Source organism: Lepidochelys olivacea, assembly GCF_965140295.1.
Source record: "Lepidochelys olivacea isolate rLepOli2 genome assembly, chromosome: 4".
Classification (NCBI taxonomy): domain Eukaryota; kingdom Metazoa; phylum Chordata; order Testudines; family Cheloniidae; genus Lepidochelys; species Lepidochelys olivacea.
Window position 1 is genome coordinate 95,242,651 of NC_140414.1, and position 14,916 is coordinate 95,257,566.

General features: G+C 42.5%; 1 protein-coding gene across 4 annotated transcripts in view; it reads right to left on the reverse strand.

Moving 5' to 3' along the window:
* CRACD (capping protein inhibiting regulator of actin dynamics) overlaps positions 1–14,916 on the reverse strand; it is a 204,572-nt gene that overhangs the window by 19,786 nt on the left and 169,870 nt on the right. For all 4 annotated transcript variants that reach the window (XM_084625694.1, XM_084625693.1, XM_084625695.1 and 1 more), the window contains 3 exons: positions 14,022–14,090; positions 8,316–8,498; positions 2,467–5,734 (listed from right to left, as the gene is read on the reverse strand). In XM_084625694.1, the coding sequence (XP_084481820.1) occupies positions 2,467–5,734; positions 8,316–8,498; positions 14,022–14,090 (3,520 nt within the window). The remainder of the gene's footprint in view (positions 1–2,466; positions 5,735–8,315; positions 8,499–14,021; positions 14,091–14,916) is intronic.

The window sequence follows — 14,916 nt, forward strand, 5'->3', positions numbered from 1 at the left end:
TTTATAGAGAGCAATCATATATCCCTCAGCCTTCTTTTGTTTAGGCTAAACAAGTTTCCTCTCATAAGATAGGTTTTCTATTCCTTGGAGCCTCCAAGTAGCCCTTCTCTGCACATATTTCACTTTGAATTCATCTTTCTTAAACAGGGGAGACCAGAATTGCACACTATTCCAGATGTGTCTCACCAGTGCCTTGTATAATGGTACTAACACTTCCCTGTCTCTACTGGAAATACCTCGCCTGATGCATCCTTGGACTGTATTAGGCTTTTTTTCACAGCCACATCACACTGGCAGCTTAGTCATCCTGTGATCAACCAATACACCCAGGTCTTTCTCCTCCACTGTCACTTCCAACTGATATGTCCCTAGCTTATAACAAATGTTTTTGTTAGTCCCTAAATGTGTGACCTTTCATTCCGCAATATTAAATTTTATCCTGTTTCTATTATTCCAGTTTACAATGTCATTGAGATCTTCTGTTATGATATTCCAGTCCTCCTCCGTATTGCCAATACTTCCCAACTTTGTGTCAAATTTTATTAGTACACTCACTTCTTGTGCCAACATCAGTAATAAAAACGCTAAATAAGATTGGTCCCAAGAGCAATCCTGAGTAACCTCCCTCCAGCCTGACAGTTCACCTTTCAGTATGACCTGTTGTAGTCTTCCCTTGAGCCAGTTCCTTATCCATCTTTCAATTCTCATACTAATCCCCATCCTCTCCAATTTCACTAATAATTTCTCATGTGAAACTGTATCAAATGTCTTACTATAATCCAGGTAGATGAGCTCTACTGGATTGCCTTTGTCTAAAAAAATCAGTTATCTTCTCAAAGAGGGAGATCAGGTTGGTCTGGCATGATCTACCTTTTGTAAAACCATGATGAATTTTATCCCAATTACTGTTAACCTCTATGTCCTTAACTACTTTCTCTTTCACAATTTATTCCAAGACCTTGCATACAACTGAGGTCAAACTAACAAGTGTGTAGTTTCCCAGATCACTTTTTCTCTCTTTCTTAAAAAAATAGGAACAATATTAGCAATTCTCCAGTCAGAGGGTACAATGTCCGAGTTTAGAGTCATTAAAAATCTTTGCTATTGGGCTTGCAATTTCATGTGCCAGTTCCTTCAATATTTTTGGATGGAGATTATCTGGACCTCCCAATTTAGTCACCATAAACTGTTTGAGTTTGACTTTGACTTCTACCTCTATGTTCTCATTCCCATTAGCCACCCTGCTACTACCCCTAAGTTCTTCATTAGCCTAATTAAAAACTGAGGTAAAGTATTTGTTTAGATGTTGGGACATGCCTAGTTTATCTTTAATCTCCACCACATCCTCAGTGTTTAGCAATTCCACTTTCCTTGTTTTCTTCTTATTTATATGGCTATAGAACCTTTTACTATTGATTTTAATTCCCTTTGCAAGGTCCAACTCTGCTTGGCTTTTGTCTGTTCTCACTTTAATCCTACACTTTCTGACCTCCAAGAGGTATCTTTCCTTGCTGATTCATCCCCTCTTCCATTCCTTGTAGGCTTTCTGCTTTCTCTTAATCACTTGTTTGAGATACTTGTTCATCCAGCTTGGTCTGCAACCTTTCCCTATGAATTTTTTCCCCTTGTTTGGGATGCAGACTTCAGATAGTTTCTGCAACTTTGACTTAAAGTAATTCCAAACTTCCTCCACATTCAGATCCTTGAGTTCTTCAGTTCAGTCCACTTCCTAATTCCCTTAATTTTTTAAAGTTTGCCCTTTCGAAATCAAGGTCCCTAATTGCAGATCTATTTTTGTTTATCCTTCCATTTAGTTTAAACTAAATTAGCTCATGATCACTTGAACCAAGGTTGTCCTCTACAACCAGTTCTTCTACGAGGTCCTCACTACTCACCAATCTAAATCTAAAATCACCAAATCTAAAATGGTATTACATCTTGTTGGTTCAGCAACTATTTGGTGAAGAAATCTGTTGGCTATCACCTCCAGGAAAATCTGGGCCCTACTATTATTAGTAGCACTTGTCTTCCAATCTATATCTGGGAAGTTAAAGTCTCCCATAATCACACAATTCCCAGTAGTATTTATTTAATTAAAAATATTAAGGGGGCCTCCATCCATATGCATATCTCCTGACTGAACAAGAGACTTCAATTGCTTCTTTAAAACACACTTCCTTGAGAGATCACAATTAGATGTCTAGATTGCCACTACCAGACACACCAGTATATCACTTATTATTTATGTTTGATCTGTTTTGTCTGTGTCTAAACTAGACTGTAAGCTAGTTGTGACTGGAATTAGTCTCCTGATTTATTTGTACACCACTTGCACTAAGTTGTTACCAGGCCAAATAAGGATTAATAATAGTCTACATTTAAGGCCAAAATTCTGCACACAAACCTCCAGCCTCTCATTCTGGAAACATGGCCCATAGTTACATGTGACACTTTCATGTTGCCTACCTTTTTTCAGTGGCTCAGCCTTTTTATCAGCTTTCTCTCTCCATGGCATGGTGATAGATGGGAAAAATGACTTCTTTTCTCTGGTTTCTTCCTCTTCATTTTTGTTCTCATTCTGTGCTGGTGAGTGCATCACGTTCACTTTACTGTCTTCTTTTTTCCAGGTGGTGTCTAACTCTGGTTTAGCCGTCTTTTGACCTAATGTGTCAGCTAAGTTTGATCTGTTCCTTTTAGAGAGAGGAGAGGATGGCGGGGTCTGGTTTGTGGGCTTTGGAGCTAATGCAGGTTTTTGTTGGAGTGACGATTTACACACAGGTTTCTCATGACTAGGTAAAGGAATCTGGCTGTTGGTCGATGGGAATAGAAGTGTAACTGTTGTGTCTGAGTTCTCCGAAACATTATTTGAAGAGTCTTTTAAAACATTAACAGTGGCATCCCTTCTCTCTAGGCTAGGGGATATATTGTCTTTTAGAGTGGTATTAATGGTTTCTTTTCCACTTTCTGTTGTAAATAGTGGGGCAGGTACACCATCAAAACTATCTCCTGCACTGTATCTTTTCTTTTTCTTTTGCTCCGCCTGTTGATCGTAGTGAAAACGTAAGGAGTAATTTGTCCTTCTTAACTTTATCCCAAATGGAGAAACATTTTCTTCTTCATGTGGTGCTGTTTTATCCAGGTTTCTTGTACCAGTGTTCTGCTGACTTTCCAAAGTAGCTGGAGATTCTGATGGGGGCAGTTCTTTTCCTGAAGAATGAGAGAGGCTTGGAACAAGGAAAGATGGAAGATCTTTGGCAAACTTATAGCCTTCTGTGTAGTTTGCCATTTCAAGGTGTGTTTCACTCTTTGTTGCCATTTCAGTCACATTATCTTTACAAGCTGGAGTGTCATTGCGAGCAGCCACATCATCATTTGCATCATTGGATGAATCTGTCTTTTTTCTTGTGTTCTCTGGTTCAGTACCTTCTGTACCACAGGCACTCTCAGCATCTGCACTGGCTTTTGCGGTTTCTGAAAATTTCTGCCATGCTGGTGTTATGGAAAATTTTGCATTCGCAGAAAGTGTTTTCCTTAAATTGGCATGGGAAGCACCTCGTCCTTTGGGAGTCCAGTCATCACTGTATCTACAGACACTTACTCGGTCTTTTTCATTTAGCTTGCTGTTTTCTGCACTCTTTAGGATTCTAGATCTAATAGAAGCCCATTCAGCTAATACATCCTGGTTGTTCAATGTCTCCTGTGTATACTTCATTTTACTGCGGCTAGATTTGGAATCAAGAGTAGTTTTCTGGGTGTTTTCTGGTGGGGGAAAATCCAGGTTTATTTTTTCTTCTGTCAAACCAAGTAAAGACTTACAAGCTGTATCTTTGATCTGATTCAGGTTTACGGCAGTGCCACAAAGCTGTGCTCCAGTAACCAAAATAGCTGTGTGTGGGACACACAAAGAGTAGGGAAGTGCAGGAGAACCTTTGCTAAATTTGTGGGTCTTGGATTCTTTGAGGGCAGAAAGGTGTGCTGCCTCTTTGACAGGAGTAACGGGGCTCAAATTCACTTTTTCAAATATGATCTGTTTCTCTCCCGATGACACTTGAAATGTGAATGGTCTGTGCATAGCCTGCCTTTCATCTACTTCCTGCCACCTTAGTTCTTCACCTGTCTTCTGCTCCTGAGCTTCGACTTCTCTCTTCTGTTTTGGTGTTAGCTTTTCAAGCACTGTTTCTTTCCCTTTCTGTGACTCTTTTGTTTTTTGTTGGTTTGATTCTTCTTGAAGCTGCTTCTCCATAGATTCACTACCAGCATCCCCAGAACACACTTCTTCTTTGACCTGTTGCTGTCTTAAGGCTTGCTCTTGTTCTTTTTGCTTTTCCAAATGCTGTTGTCCATCCACGTGTATTTCTGCCTGTTCTTTCAGTTCTTGTTCATTTGATTCCTCTTGCCTTATTTTAAATTTCCCCTGTTGTTCTCTCTCTTCACTCTCCAGGGGTGTTTGTTCTGCTGGCTCATGTCTTTTTTGTTCTTCTTGTGTCTTTTGCTTCTCCAGTTTTTGTAGAGTTTGTTCTCCTTGTCTCTTCTTTTTTTCCTTCTGATGCTGGCTTTGTTCTTCCAGTCTCTTAGCTTCTTCCTCCTGCTGCAACTTCTCTTCAGCCTGAAGATGCCTTTTCTCAAATTCTTGTCTCTGTTCTTCCAATTCTTGTCTTTTTTGTTCCTCTTGTCTCTTTTTTTCTTCCTCCTGATGCTGTTTTCCAATCTCATGACACCTTTGTTCTTCCAGTTCTTTTATTTTCTGCTCCTCCAGTTCCACTCGTCTCCATTCTTCCAGTTCCTGTTGTCTCCGTTTGTCCAGTCTTTTCTGCTCCTCCAGTTCCTGTTGTCTCCGTTCGTCCAGTCTTTTCTGCTCCTCCAGTTCCTGTTGTCTCCTTTCGTCCAGTCTTTTCTGCTCCTCCAGTTCCTGTTGTCTCCTTTCGTCCAGTCTTTTCTGCTCCTCCAGTTCCTGTTGTCTCCTTTCGTCCAGTCTTTTCTGCTCCTCCAGTTCCTGTTGTCTCCTTTCGTCCAGTCTTTTCTGCTCCTCCAGTTCCTGTTGTCTCCTTTCGTCCAGTCTTTTCTGCTCCTCCAGTTCCTGTTGTCTCCGTTCGTCCAGTCTTTTCTGCTCCTCCAGTTCCTGTTGTCTCCGTTCGTCCAGTCTTTTCTGCTCCTCCAGTTCCTGTTGTCTCCGTTCGTCCAGTCTTTTCTGCTCCTCCAGTTCCTGTTGTCTCCTTTCGTCCAGTCTTTTCTGCTCCTCCAGTTCCTGTTGTCTCCATTCGTCCAGTCTTTTCTGCTCCTCCAGTTCCTGTTGTCTCCGTTCGTCCAGTCTTTTCTGCTCCTCCAGTTCCTGTTGTCTCCGTTCTTCTTCTTGACTTTTCTCCTCCTCCTGGTGCCTCTGCTCTTTTATTTTCAAATATTTCTCCTCCTTAAGGAGATGCTGCCTTTTCTCTTTCTCACAATGCTTTCTCTCCTGTTGCCTTTGCATCTCTTCAATTTCCTGGCATCTTTGTTCTTCCAAATGTTTTTTTCCCTCTGCTTCTGCCATTTGTCTTTTCTCTTCAGCCTCGAGGATTCTCCAGTGATCTTCTTGCTTTCTTTTCTCATCTGCTAACTCAAGATGCTTTCGGCCCTCTCTGTTCTGGGTTGGCTTCGCTGTGGCAATGCGCCCATGGTCATCTGGGTATCTCTCTCTGTACTGGGGGGTTTCTGGGTTTTCTTGCTCAAACTCTGTCACTGTTACGCTTTGTGACTCCTAATGTTGGGAAACAAAAGCAGAGTTACTTAATATTGGTTATTGTTCCCTTTCTTCACTGTACAGAATGGTGAACTGATCAGTTGCAAACTGACTAGTCTCTATTTTTTAACAATTGGCTTGAGATATAGATCATTTTATTTTCGTCCTTTGTTAGAAAGTCATATTTTTACTGTATTTGAGTACAGAGACTACACACACTAACTCATGAGTTACAGTATCATAACCCAGGACATATTAGAGTAACTGAACAACATGTGGGTTGATCTGCTTCACCACTTTACAGGAGTGATATTTTGTAAAAGAAAGGACACATCCTGGCACCAACAACATGGTAATACTAAATAATAAATCACAGTTTACACTAATGCAGGTAAATCAATGGTGCCCAAATTCTGACTAACCAAGACCTGCAGCAGCACCTTCAGGGAAGTCTAAGGGCCACGCTGATTTGTGTAAAATGGAGTAGGCAGCAGCCACCCTCACCATAAAACTGGGTCTGAAGCGCAGAGCGTACTGATACAGACCACCAAAGCCAAAAGCTAAGGAGGCCACCGGGCTCATTGGGGAATATTGTATGCTGGGATCTGTAGTCACCACAGGCCACATGAAGGTGGCCACAATCACACAGGGGCTTCACCCGGCCCACGGGCCTCTCTTTGGCCACCCATGATGTGAATAGATTTTAGAATGTGACATTCACATTTCCAGCACTGTCCCACATTTAACCACTTTGTAAGCTCCAGAATTTGTTCTGTTAAGGCTCAAAAACATTAAGCATCTGGTCAAAAGCATTGTCTGTGTCAGTTCTCTCTGCAGGGCAGGCTCTTTCCACACAATGAGCATGCAGCCCTGCAGAGAGCAGCTGTGTGGTGACGGCAAGGACAGGAGGAACAATGGTAAAGGAAATGCTGCTTGGCTGCTACTTTCTGCCTGGCTAAACCCCAGTTAGTTGGGGCTCCCCACGCTGGTGGTTCCAATGCAGAAATCTGGGAGCTACCTAAAAATCATGAAAAACCTGGAGATCCCTAGCTTTTCTATGCTAGTGGAGAGGTGTGATGACTGCTGCTTAATGAAGGTAGCCATTGCGATTAAATGGGATACCATGAGGTGGGTTAGTGGTACAAGAGGTATTTTGTTTGTTTCAGGGACCGTATGTCTACCCTGCAGCTGGGAGCGTATTTCCCAGCTTGGGTAGACAGATGTGCTAGCTCTGCTCAAGCTAATGTACTAAAAATAGCACTGTAGTCGGGAGGTAGCACAAGCGGCAGCTTGGACTAGCCACCCAAGTATGTACCCAGAGGTTCCAGACGGGTTTGTATCAGGCCATTAGCCAGAGCTACTCCTGGCTACTCTGCTATTTTGCTGTGTGCTAGCTCAAATAGAGTTAGCATGTGTCTGTCTACCCAAGCTGAGAAGCAGGTTCCCAGCTGCAGTGGAGATGTACCCTCAGTCTCCTGTTGATTCCACGTTTCCGTCTCTATCAACAGCTTTTACTAAGCTGCAATACCTGCAGAAGCTGTATGAAGTCCTTCGCCGCTGCCTCTTTCTGACTGCCAATTTGTTTCCTGCATGTCAGCTCCACACGCCACTTCAGGAGTCTTGCTGGTTCTAGGCAAGCAGCTGACTCACTCTCTGCCCAGTACAGGGCGTGCTTCCTCCCAGCTACATGGACCTTCCGTAGACATAACAGGCTCACCAAGACTCTGCAGCTCCTCAGACAACACCATTACCATTAAAATGCCTTCTGTTAGTTGAGGGGGAAGGAGATGCTGGGCCAACACGTTTCTCACCAGAAGGGAGAGAGGATGAGGGAATAGACAGAGCAAAACAAAGGGGTGGCTGGGCTCTTTTTTCTGTCCTGCTGTCCTCCCGTGAATAAATGTCTTAGCCCAGCAGCTCCCTCCCTGCCCCACCTACCCTCCCTTATCTGGAAATTCCTGTTAACTCCAGGGAAGCTGCCCACTGGCCTCTTTCGGGTTCCTGGAGAGGAGGGAAGACAGTGTGGGAGAGACGTAGGGCTCCTTCCGTCATTCCTTTCCTATCGTTGTTTGGATTGTGAAGTATTTCTTTTGGAAGCCCAATGGCCAGATTATGGCAGGGGCACACCAGGATGGGAAGGGTGCACAGGGAGTGAGGAAGGGAAAAGAGAAAGGACCATGGCCCACCCTCCCTCCACACAGGTCAATGAAGCTGGCTGATTGTGGAGAAGAGAGCACATTGCACCCTCACAGTGCCTCCTGGAACTCTCCTGGATGGGTGCAGCACATCATCAGCCCCAGATAGCTACACGGAGCTAAACACTACCTGTCCCTTGTCTCCACTAGAACTTTACATTCAGACAGCTATCTTGAGTTCTCTCAATATAAAAACCACATGCCTCGTTTTGCAGTGAAGACAAAGTCAACGTTGTGAAAGTTTCCCAAAGATCTCCCCGGTGTTACCCAGCCAGGTCTGTACCTGCATCATACCTACCATTCATCTTGTTATTTTCAGTTGCAACTATTTTGTGAGTACTTACTACAGTTTCTAAAGCAGACCATCTCATCTCATCATTTGACAACCCAAATCAGTTCAATACCTTTGTTAATCTTCTGTGTTTTCTTGACAGCCTCTGTTTTTTTGGCTTTATGGAGAGTTTGTGCTTAGCCGCGCTGTTGTCCAGACGAGCGATTGCCTGGGGGACCGCATCAAGATTGATTGATTCAATTGTGCCAGCAGAGGAAATGTGTCTTTTTGACCGAGACGATTTGACTGGAGTGACCTGTTTTGTACCATATATACAAAGTAACTCTCATTAAAACCATACAAAAAGATTTAAAACAAAAAACATTTCTGTATGTATGCATTCAAGAGAGTGGTTAGTAGAAAACATGCAAAACGAGGAAAGAATTTCCAGCAATATTCCCTTGGACATTTTAAGTTTGCCAAAGGTAAAAAAAAAGACATGAATTCTTATCATAGAATATCAGGGTTGGAAGGGACCTCAGGAGGTCATCTAGTCCAACCCCCTGCTCAAAAGCAGGACCAATCCCCAATTAAATCAATCAATCAATTAATTCTTCTGTAAGTATTGCCCACCACACTCGTTTGAGTAAGGCTACATCAAGAAATGGCTGAAAGATAGGAAGGATAAACCAATCTAAGCATTACAACAGAGCCTACAGTAGGGAGTGCTGCAGAGCCACCCCACCCCAGTGGGAAATGCTAGAAACCTTATGCCTCAGGCAGGTACAATGCTTCGTGGAGCACAGTGGGAGCATGGCCAGTGCATCATGCTTGGTGTACTCTCTCATGTGTGGCCAGCTCTGCTGACTGATGCAGAAGCAGGGCAACAAGATGCCTCTCCCGCCCCTTTTTGCCTCTCTCTGTCTCATTTGGAGAGGTTAGCAGTAGTAGTGGAACTAGCTTGGAGCAATCCTTGTGCTGCTGGAAGCACAGGGATTGCCATTCTACTTAGCTCTACCAGAGGATACAAGGGGAAGAGATGTTCCTTGCAACCTCTCACCCACCCTCCTCCTGTGCAGGGCTGGGCACAACTGAGCCCTAAATGCATATGTAATATAGGTCATGTCTCTACATGTCACAGAACGCATAGCGATAGACACACTCCAACCCCCAAGCCCTCTGAGCATTCACCTGGCGTGTCCAGCTCCTGGTCCACTGGACATTCGCAGTATTCACAGATTTGCTGCTCCCAAATAAGCAGAACACCCCAGCTTACTAATTACATCTTAGATAACTGCTCCGTTTAGATAAGTTTATAGTGAAAATGAGTAGAAGTTTATTTTAAAAAGTATAGAGATTCAAGTGACAGCAAGTAGTAGTATTGGAAACAATTAGTTACATATAAAATAAAATTGTAACAGGCATTCTAGAACCTAGACTTAATTAACAAGATCCTCTCATGTCTAATGTGCTTCAAGTGGTATATGTGTTTGTGTTTACATAGCTTGTCTCCTAGATGAAGGAACGAGAGCATCCTCTTAGTTCTCAGATATATCCCCCCACAATCTATTGTCTTTACTAGTAAATAGGATCCCCTCCTGCTGTTTATTTTTTCCTGTAAATTTCCTCTTCTGTAGATTTTGACTGGTCTCATGCTCAGTATGCAGACAGTCTTCCATTGTGAGACTTACAATGCTCACTACCCAAGACCAGACAGAAAGATAAGCGTCTGTACCTACTGTTTGAAAGTAACCCGTTTAAGACATGGCACCTCTTGGTTACCTGCCTTAACTCCAAAGATTTGAGAACACAATTTCTAGTATAGATACATAACCCATTAAATATTATCTGTACATAAATTTTGAAATTATTATGATGACAAGTGGGCTACTGCCTCCTGATCCAGACCTTACATGCCACCCTTTGGTGAACTTAATATGCATATATCTGACCCGAGGAATCCCTATAAAAACTCTATGCATTCCCTATGCCCGCTAACAGTTGGCACCAAGAAGTTCCTGGCTTATAGCTCACCCTTTATATTGATGCAGTAGAGTTAGCCACTGGTTAACCTATAGGCCAGCACATCCCTCACCCCTTCTGCTTCCTGGGGCCCCCATTGGCCTGGAGCAGCGAACCACGGCCACTTGGAGCCGCGATCAGACGAACCTGCGGACGGGACAGGTAAACAAACCGGCCCGGCCTGCCAGGGGGCTTACTGTGGCGGACCGCGGGCCAAAGGTTGCTGATCCCTGCAATAACCCATTACAACAAATGTTGGTGGAAAATAGGTCAAGTTGTTTTCAACAATGAATATTAAACAGGTTCAAGAAAACTAGACAGAGAGGTTTAATTAATAAAAAAAAAAAAAAAAGATTCTGAGCTGTGTGGCTTTTTGTGAGGTTTTGCTGCACCATCCCTAGCACAGACTTCAAATCAGGGGTAGGCAAACTTTTTGGCCTGAGGGCCAAATCTGGGTACGGAAATTGTATGGTGGGCCATGAATGCTCATGAAATTAACAATTCAGAGATACTCAAATAAACTTTATTTAATAAAGATACATTTTAGTGGAAATAAATATAAAACTTTAACTACTATTATAAATACACCACATCATAACAATGTATTATAATAATTAAACTCAATTTACCCCCTTTCCACGCCCTCTCTCTCTAGCCTTGACTTGTTGGGCACCAGATTCCAGTCACTGGAACTTATCGAGATTCACCAGCCCCCTGCTCTCAGAAATCTCCTCCCATGTAGGTCCCAACACCCCACAACTTTGAAAACCACCACTGAGCACTCCCTGGCCAACTACTCTGTTTTCTCATCAATAATGGAAAATTAACACTACTAAAACATCAGAGTCACCTAAGCCAACAAGCAGCAGGCATGTGGGCTTGCACGTTCCAGGCTCTGATGGCACATGAGGCATGTCTGGTTTGTGCAGCTGGATAACATGTGTGCCCTCACGGCAGTCACGAACACACGGGAGTGCCAGGCGGGAGCAGTGGGACAAACCCCCGACCCTGATTCCTGGCTGGAGTGGGGCAATGGAGCTCAAGGGCCAGATTAAAAGGTCTGATGGGCTGGACGCAGCCTCTAGTTTGCCCACCCCTGCTTTAAATCCTCCTTGAACCTTTGCACTTATTCAGCCACCAGTTCCCCTCTGCTTCAGTGCCACCCTCCCTGGAATCTCTAATGAGACTTGCTTGATTTAGGCAGGCTCCCTGCTCTTCCACCAAAAACCCTGCTGAGGAATCTGTGGGTGTGGACTTCCTCACTCTTGAGTTGAACATTGTGGCAGGAAGCGCACTCCTTGCAGAGTCTGGCTGTACAGGGTGGGTCCCCTGGCCTGAGTCTGACAGTGGCCTTAAGGTCTTTTCCATTAGGTGCTTCCTAAGGCAAAGTTCCCGCCCTTTCCAGGTGCAACTGAGGAATGAACTACAGATAGTGCACCTTGCTACAAAGTGGGCTTCCTCAAGGCAGTACAGACAGCATTGGTACTCATCACTGATGGAGAAGGAGCCTGGGCAGGAAGCACAGATTTTGAAGCCCCAAGTCCTGGGCATAGTCCAATACCCAAAGCAGGGTAATAGAGGGGGAAGGGGGCTCCCCAGGTCAGGGAGGCTAACTATAAAACATTAAAAACTATCAGATAAAACTTGAAACTGTAAAAACTTCTAAAACCAATTTACAGATATCTATATATATGTTCACAGATAAAGGAATAAAACCAAAGCTTTGGACACTGGAGTTTTGGACACTGGACCAAGATCATGCAGTGGTGAGAAGGAACTGGGGAATGGTTGGTCCACTCCAACCTTTATCTCCTCAGTCAGAGGCATGAGGTGAGACAGGACGCATGTGTAGACCAATGGACACTGCTTTCAAAACACTCCAGCTCCAGGTTCATGGATCACATGCCTACCCACAGTGGAATACACACAGGGACCAGCACTCAAAGAAGAATTTCCAGTGTGGATACATAACTTCTTAAATATTATCGTACATAGCATTTCAGAATGATTATAATGATCACTGGGCTACTGGCTCTTGATAGAGACCTTACATACCACCCATTGGTTAATTTGATATGGACATGTCTGACCCAGGGATCCCTGTAAAATCCTATGCATTCCCTGTGCCCTCCACCAATTGGCACCAAGAGGTTCCTGGATCACACACACTGAACCAAACGAGGACAGCTGGTCAGTTTTAAGCAGTTAAAAAAAAAAAAGGTTTATCTTCATATGTGTTCATTTATTAACAACTTTCAAGAAAGAACTTGGTATTTTGTTTTAAAGAAACACTCAATGACTAAGGAAATAATTTTCATTCATACTAATTGGATACCCCAACTGGGGCATAACTAACATTACAAATTTTTATAAATGCCAATGAATCAGTTCTGAAGACAGATTAGCAGCTAAAGTTTCAGCCGGGTCACATTTTTTAGTGTTGCCAGCTCTCATGATTTTATCATGACTTTCACAATATTTTGATGTTTTTCTTTACGCCCAACCTGGAGGCAAGTGCTTATGAGAGACTCTCAGCTTTTATTTAAAACAAAATTAAGTTTCTAGATTTCATGGTTGTGGTGAAAAGCTTGAAAATATTACATGAGGGCACACTAGAAGCTGAGAAATCAGCAGAGAAATAACAAGAACCTAACATTTATTATTTTTTTAAATCTCAGGTTTGCTAACATAGGGCGTGTTGTATTTCAGGTATTTTAGTTATGTTCAGCCTTTAGGCCTGAATCAGTTGGGTTGGACTTACTACTACTTGAGTTTCCAAAACTATATTTAATTGGTATAAGGCAACACTAAAGTATACATTCCTCAAAATAGGTGTTGAGTTCTAAGCATAAAGTGACAAGTAAAATTTCTCATTGCATGTGAAAGTCTCCTGTTGAAATCAGAGAATCAAATCAGAGCCCATGTCTTTTGGACTGCAAATATTTCGGCCCAGATACTGCAAATACTTATGCATGAGTGTAATTTCACTCATGTAGGCAGCTGCCATTAAACACAACAGGATTATTTTCATGAATAAGGTTGTACATATAACTAACTGTTTGCAGGACTGGGACTTTTTCCAGCCATACTGAAAACACGCTGCACCCTACAAAAAGAAAAAACCTTACAATGCTTGGCTGAAGCACTTGAATCTTACTGTATCCACTGTAGGTCTCGCAACAGCAGATGCTGTTATCTTGGGGAAATTACAAGTGAGTACACAAGAAAGTAACCTTTAAGAGGTGACAAAAATCAAAAGTGTCTCCATATGGTCCATTTAGCTACCACTGTTAGATTTGCAATTGGTGTGAACTCAGAAAGGGAGGAAAAGTCTTCTACAGAGGAAAAATTAGTATCTTTTTTTCAAGACAGCTCTGAAATCCACAAAGGTTAAACCCAGGTTTATCAGAGAGCCAGTTGTTTAAAGATCTTGAAATATTTTGCATAGCCTTATTAAATTACATCTAGGCATAATAAAGTAGTAAAAGTACTTATGAAAATGATGGTTCTGCAATAATTTGAATGTTTGACGAGCAGATGAGATAGAGCTATGTTCAGTTTTCTGTAGTCATCTATTACCATAGTAACAGACTTCCCAACTTCAGTCACTACTCATTTACCAGTGTCTCCTCAAATCCAGTACCTCAGAATTGTACAGCCTCACTGCAGGTTTGGATGAATTTGGGACAATGAAACTGAATACTGCAGTAAAATAACTGGCGGTTTACTAAAAAATAAATTAAAACAAAGGAGGAAAAAGTAATTAAAATAGAAAAGAATTTGATACATATTCAATTAACTATTCATGTCTTATTACCTTCTTCTCCGATTCATGTCCTGTCCCAGGCACGCTCATAGGGCTTAATGAATCCGGAGTGTCACTTAACTGGAAAATAAGATTAGCACAGCTAGATATTAGAATGTAAAGGATTTAATAAATATGATTAAAAGAACTAGTGAAATCACAAAGTGAGAGTGAAAAGGCCGGTTAGGACTTTTCCTCCACCCCCACTAGCACCATAGGTCTGACGGATGCACAGTTCTGCTTCCTGGTCTAACACAGTTTTCTCTTCTACACTTTTATAATCTTATAGCTGCCTATAAGGAAGAGTCTGTAGATATCAAACTAATGAGACCCTACAGGCTACACAGGCTAAATGATAAGAGTTCACTCTTATTCTTTAGCACTAGATAATTAGATTTAACACCAAAGCAAAATGCAACCTATCATGATTTCTAGCAGTTTTGATATATTGTCATATTAAGAATCAATGTATTAACTTGACTGAAGCATAGACCAGAATAAAATGGAATTAAGAGTCCTATCTTCTCTTAGGCAGACATTATCTACATAGAGGAGTGGAAATACTGCATTTCAACCCAGTGCTTCCTGTGAACTCCTTTCCTCTGGAGCCAAATGGGATCCACAGGGAGGCCCCTTTGACCTTTTAGTTCCATCCGTAAGGGTTCATTAATGCTGCAAGAGTCGTGCTGTCCAGGGCCATCAGAACCCATCTTATGGGAATGGATTCTAAACCATGGAGGAAGAACTACATTAATTCCTGAAGACTGAGGGAACTTCATTATTAACCATTTGTACTAGTATAGCACCTCGAGGCCCTAACCAAGATTGTGCTGTGTGCTGTACACACACATGCGGTAAGAGACAGTCCCTGTCCCAAAGAGTTTACCATCTAACTAGACAAGACACA